This window comes from Aptenodytes forsteri, unplaced genomic scaffold (assembly GCF_000699145.1).
Source record: "Aptenodytes forsteri isolate BGI_AS27 unplaced genomic scaffold, ASM69914v1 Scaffold136, whole genome shotgun sequence".
NCBI classification, from domain to species: domain Eukaryota; kingdom Metazoa; phylum Chordata; class Aves; order Sphenisciformes; family Spheniscidae; genus Aptenodytes; species Aptenodytes forsteri.
The window spans coordinates 1,121,514-1,127,789 of record NW_008796111.1 but is presented as its reverse complement, the minus strand read 5'-3'; the positions used below and the strand labels follow the sequence as shown (position 1 = coordinate 1,127,789).

The 6,276-nt window shown below is 38.7% G+C and overlaps 1 protein-coding gene across 6 annotated transcripts in view; it reads right to left on the bottom strand.

The window, feature by feature from the left end:
- Positions 1-5,931, bottom strand: part of SPTAN1 (spectrin alpha, non-erythrocytic 1) — a 51,203-nt gene extending 45,272 nt beyond the window's left edge. For 4 of the 6 annotated variants that reach the window (XM_019474077.1, XM_009286897.2, XM_019474076.1 and 1 more), the window contains exons 1-2: positions 5,917-5,931; positions 5,266-5,316 (exon numbers count right to left, since the gene is read on the bottom strand). In XM_019474077.1, coding sequence (XP_019329622.1) covers positions 5,266-5,298 — 33 coding nt within the window. In that variant the 5' untranslated portion in view covers positions 5,299-5,316; positions 5,917-5,931. Of the gene's footprint in view, positions 1-5,265; positions 5,317-5,916 lie in introns of those variants that run through there. The other 2 variants (XM_019474074.1, XM_019474075.1) reach the window with 1 other exon arrangement.
- Positions 5,932-6,276: the final 345 nt, after the last annotated feature.

Below are 6,276 nucleotides of genomic sequence, written 5' to 3'. Positions count from 1 at the left end.
ATCTCAAACTGTAGTGTGCAAGTATCTAATACAAATGTTGAAAATGTGTCTCTGTGCAGATATATATATGTAGATAAATAGACATAAAATGTTTCTTGTACAACATATAAAATCTGGAAACATTTTATTTAAAATACTCAGTATAGATTAAAGTAAGAATATTACTGTTCTTTAAAGAACAGCTAACTGGTCCACATAAGTACATATATACACATATATACACATATCTATATATATTATACATACATATATATACACACACACCTCTCTCTGTGTGTTGTATCGTCCCTCTGTTCTCTCAGACAATTAAAAAGTTACAAACCCACCCTGCCACTCCCCACCACAGCCTTTCAAAAGCCCATGCAAAGGCTCACGCTGCTTCAGAGATCTGACCTTAGACAAGTCCAGAAGCGTTTCATATAACTAGTGATCTTGCTCTGACTGCTTTGACTGAAAATCCTTGTGCATTGCTTTATATACTAAAACCTGTTGTTACCACAGACAGCAAAGAACTGACTACTGTTCTGCTTTATCTCCTTTCTATTAAAATTGGGATAACCTTTAACGTTCAGTTCCTAAACTTTCAAAAAGCAATTTGATTTTCAGTAAGAGATCTGTGCATTAGAACAGAACTGTAACACTAATTAAAAAAGTAGTATCATTATTCTCATCGGATTTTGGATATTTACCCACTTATTTGACAACTCTGCATATCAAGATGTTGCAACAAACACTTCGTGCTTGAACAATTATGCAATTAACATCTTGATGTACAACTGTTTACATGTAAAGCTCACTTAATGCTTTTATTATAAATTCTGTAAGCATCAAGCTAAATCCTAAACTTCCCGTCAATCCTATCAAAGATAGGGAAGAAACCCAGTCTACAACTGCATACAGAAAGGCACGGGCAATCTCTTAAAATACGTTGTTAAATATTTAATTGTTATTTAGTCATTAGTTAGCCGCATGCTTTAATTAGACGCAGATCTTGCGTAATTGTATGAAAAACTCCACAGGTTGGAAAGCGATCTATACGGCCATGTTTTCTGGTTGGTTTCCAAGCACTTGTAAAGGGACCATCTGATAGAAAGGAACATATGGGGGCGAATTCACACATTCCCGAGCTCTCTTCCAACAGTCCCACCCTGCTAGAGGACAGCCATTGCAGCAGCAGTCGTTACTCCCGTGAACTCTGAGCCCCAACTGCATTGCGGCAGTTTAAGGAAGGAAAGAAAATTCAGCTTTGCTTTCTCTTCCAGGCCTGGGCGTTTCATTCATTATTATCAAAAGAGGGCAAGGAAAAGAAAACAACCCAGTCTGTGTAGATTGTGTTATATAAATGAAGTCCAGGTTTCATCTGGCAGTGGTACCAAAGGCTCCACTTGATTACTGTATCTGAGTATTAAAAGATCAAAACCCTGAACATAACTTGAGCTCAACCACAGATCTGTTTCCCTGAGAAAGCAGCTGTTTTTTCAAGTGCTCTTTCAAACAGCCTTTTCCCTCCAGGAGAGCAAGTTATTGCTAAAATCTTCCTCTCCTGTGCTGTCACACTGTGTTTGAATTCCAACAACACTTCTTTAAGCTGAATTGTCTTCAGGAATAACAAGATGGCAGTTAGTCTAAATGTACTGCATGACTGTAGCCTGTCTCTCTGCTTATTCTGGTTATGAGCATTACCGGGAGAAAATGAAATCCTAGTTAGTCTTTGGAAGGCTGTACAGTCTTTTGCTGTCAACTTATATTTCATTATTATAAATAACCTCCACAGCCTAAGTGATTTTAAATCACTTTAAAGTATTTAAATTATTTAATCTATTTAAATTATGCAAATAATTAAATTATTTAAATTATAATTTAAATTATTTTTACATTTAAAAAAAATAAATAGGAGACCTCCTGTAATTTAGCCTGGTAGCTGGTTTGCCTCTCACCGCACAAGTCTTGCAATCTGGCTCATCTTTTTGCTGGAATTTGTTAAAAGAAAGGCTCCTTTTATAACTACAGTAAGTCGAGCTAGTCAATTGTAAAAGAAGTGCTTTGGTCTAGCAATAATAGACTGTTCTTTCCTGCAGCAGATCAGCTGACGTCAGCAAGTCTGTGCTCTGCCAGAGCGCGATCAGCAGTCACTAGGGAGCTCTGAACTCAAAAGTCATCGATGCTGCAGAATGATGCAGCCTACCTCCGATGTTTTCACGCTCGAACTGCAGTACACCCCTTGAATACAAAGCAGTTCTCCAAGATGTTTCTAAACCTTCTCGGTTCAACTACGTCATTCGAAGGCATCTATGATATACCTCTGCACCCCTAGCAAGAGAACCACCAACAAGAAGTTGAGCTTTATGTTTTGAACGTGAAAAACATAGCCTATGTTGGGATGTACACGAATGCCCAGCCCGACCCCAGATAACCGGCCTCATCCTCGGCACTGTGTGCAGAGACAACATTCCCCACATCGCTGCTGCCTCCGGCCCCTCCCGGCGCTGCCTGCGCCGTCTGATAAGGTCAGGCAGAGCGAACCTTCCAGGCGGTGCGGGCAGAAGGAATGGCACCGGCCGGCTCCTGCCCAGCACCTCGGCCTTCCAGACAGCCAAGGCAGGCGGCATCGCAACGACGTCCCCAAACCAGCAGATCTTAACTGTCCTGAAGGCATTCGCCACTGTACTTTTATGCTGTAAGACTAACTTTAGAAAGCCACTCGTCAGCTTATGTCTAACTAGAAAAATAATCAGAAATGCTTCTTCGCACTGTACCGAAAGCCACTCGTCAGCTTATGTCTAACTAAAAAAATAATCAGAAATGCTTCTTCGCATTGCACCATTGTGGTGGTATTTTTTTCCAAAAAAATACCACCAAAAATAAGTAAATTTAAGATTAAGAAAAAACAAAACACCAAAACAACCTTATTACTCTTATCCTTCAATCTAAAATGATTAGCCTTCCCCAGACAATACAAATTATACATAAGGGTACACTAAAATTTGCATGGGAATATACAACTGCAGATATTTATGGACACCGCAGTGCAACAATGATGATGTCAGCAACATCATTCAAGTTCGGGAAACAGCGGTATCGAGGTGGGTTAAACAGGAATTACAGCGGTGTCACCAGGGCAGACACACATAAGAGCTGTCAGCATTTCCCTTACCAAAACATGTTTTCGGGGATTTAAAAACTCGAATGTAAAATACATTCAGCGCTATACAGAAGATTTTAGCATATTTTTAAAAACAATTACATGAAGCTTAAAGAATTAAACTCCTTTGCCTGAAAAGCAATTAGATATCAGTATATAAAGATCACTATCTTAAGATGTAGTAAAATTATGACTCTCTCAAGGCAAGTCCTGATGTGCGTTACATATATTCAGCATACGTGACCCTAGTAATAGCCTGTAATACGAGTACTTTCCCTATCAAAACACTCCCTGCTTCCCAAGTACGCACGCATGAGCAGCTTGATGAATTTTTTTTGCATTCCTCAATATTACGCATAGTAAGTCTTGTCAAAAGAACATTTAACTGATATTGGCTACTCCCTCCTGCCTCCCTCTTGGGGGACAGGAATGGATTGCTGTTCTTCTTTAAGCAAAAAAAAAATTAATTCTAATATTGGATCTGAAAATAACCTTCAAAAGGAAAAGACAGAGGAAAAAAAAAAGTACACTTTTCCAACTTTCATTTCTTCCTCTCACAGCTTCCTCGAAATGCTAGGGAAGAAGTAAGCCACTACGTATGTCTCAAACACAAAAACACCACGACTGCCTAGTTTAGTTTAGTGCTAAGTTAGTATGTACTGGTACTGCAGGTAAATAATAGAGAATCCTTCTGAAAAGTATGCGCAGCACTGGCTCCTGCTCCTGTGGAGGGAATTTCACGAGCATATCGCATTACAAAGATGTAACTGAAGGTTGTCATATCATATACCCTATAGTAGAGATTTAAAACACAAAATTAATGCCCCGTCATTTGGTTCGTTATGAACTTACATCTACAAAATAAAGACATTTTAAGGGTGGATTATGTGCAGCAGAACCCTGTGTCCAAACACTCCCGATTACTGTTAAGGAAGGGTCACCTACAGCCTCAAACCTCTACAAATTCCAAGCCAGAAAAATGTCAAGTGCTGCAGTACAAAAACCCAAGATGTGTTGAAGTCACTGCTTAATGCTGTAGTCTCATACAGACTAACCACAGCACAGGTAAAATTCAAACAAGGCCCAGAATTTAAGTAGGTATTACAGGCAAACAAGAAACTGTAGCATTAAAAGAAAAAAGAAAGGTAAATTACGTTTGAACTAAAGCAAGCTGCAAAGCTAGTGATTTAGGCTGATTAGGGGGTTTGTGCACAGCCTTAACTATGCACTTTTGAAATACTGAAGACTATTAAAGACCTGTTCATTTTTAGGCATTTAGTCTTAAAATTTTAATTCCACTATTCAAATAAGAGCAGCTGAATTGCCTATATGAATTTGTCACCTTTAAGTACAAGGGCTTTTTTGGCTTTGCTTTGTTAATATCACCACAGACCTTTGATAAAACTATGCAGGGCTGGCAAGGACCGCACTCTGCTGAGACTCCTGAGAAAGCAAATTACCTTGACTGCATTGCAGAAATGCAGAGTTTACAGGTAATGTGATACTACATAATGAACCCCAGCATTTTCCATTCCCATTTGTTATCTTTTCATTGCAATTTTAATTGTACTATAAACATCTACATTACTATCCTTTCCAGATAAAATCTAGTTGCTTGTGTTACCCAGCTGAAGTTTGGTCCATACCTCCTATTTATTTTACCACCACTGAAGAGAAAACGACACAGATGTATAAGCAGTTACACCACAACAATACAAGGATTAGAAATTTGTGCAAGTGGATGGAAGAGGAACCAAAGCCCACTTCAAATGCATAATGTTCTACACAATGTAAATCTTATCATGGTTGATTTTTAGATGCTATAAGTAAAAAGATACTGCTTAAGTACTTTTTAAAACAAAAATCTCTTAGAAGATTAATCCACACCAAAGCCGATCACACTGAACTATAACAACTACAAAATGTTCACGCATCATGCACCACAGACAGAAATTAGGAAATTCAAAGTAGTGAAGGAAAGGCAGATCAGACTCAACACTGAAGTACAAATAAAGCACCTGCTATATAGAACAAACTCTCGAATGGCTTTTTGTTACAAATAGGTCATTGCAATAAAGGCAGGCAAGTACGGTGCCGACACTTCATGCATTATGTAAAAATACCTGGACTTTGACTTTACGAAATGATGACAACATGATGGAGGAATGTAGAGTCTAAAAGGGAGGGGGAAAATCAAGATAACATTCAACTAATGACTAGCATAAGGACATGGCTTAATTCTTCCCCCCCCCAAATACATATTCCATCAGAGTACACATTTCATACTTTCCTTCTGGTTCCTCCCCATGCAAAAATGGTTACAAATATCAACAGGAAAACTTAATTAGTTTGATATGTACTAACCTTTTTCTAAAAAAAAAAAAAGTACTACCATAATCTGAAGGTCAAAACAGAAAGTAAAGAAAGTTATCTGGACTTGGCAAATGACACTTCTTCCTACAGCGTAATCAAGTGGGTCAGATTAATTTAAAGACACAAACTCAATAAGAAGGTTTTGAATATAAATATCTCCAAAGATGTTTATTTTCAATTACCACAGTAAAAAACGGGCAAGTAGCAGTTGTGACAGAAGGTATTTTTTGACATGGCTAATTATGCAGCTGTTAACGTGTTTCTAAGCCACTGAATTTTTAGCTGAAAATTTCCTTGCCTCCCTAACTCTACGTTTTCCCCATGAGTAGGCTGCAATCCCTGAAGCAGTTCATGGACAACTGCAGTTATGTGCCTTTGTGCCTGCTGAAGCTAGTGCATACCTCTCATGGCATTTGCATAGCTTAACGTGTATCAGTTGCAGCAGCAAGAAGGCAGCTTGCCACTCCATTTGATCCATGGTCGGCTACGGGAGCACAATGCCGGACTACGCTTGGCAATCTCCATCAACGGCATCTGCAGTCTGCTCCACCCCATTTTTCTGCTGCCTACACTCCAGGGACAAATGGAAAAAACAAACTCCCACACTACACTAACATGCAGCAGAGAAAAGGCAGGAATTCGTATTATTTCCTCCAATACAGGGGAAGCAATTAATTGCTCCCAAAAAGCAATGTGTTTATGAATAAAACAATTAAAACCCCATAAATACATTAAGTAGACAAAAATAAGGCAGCAAAGAT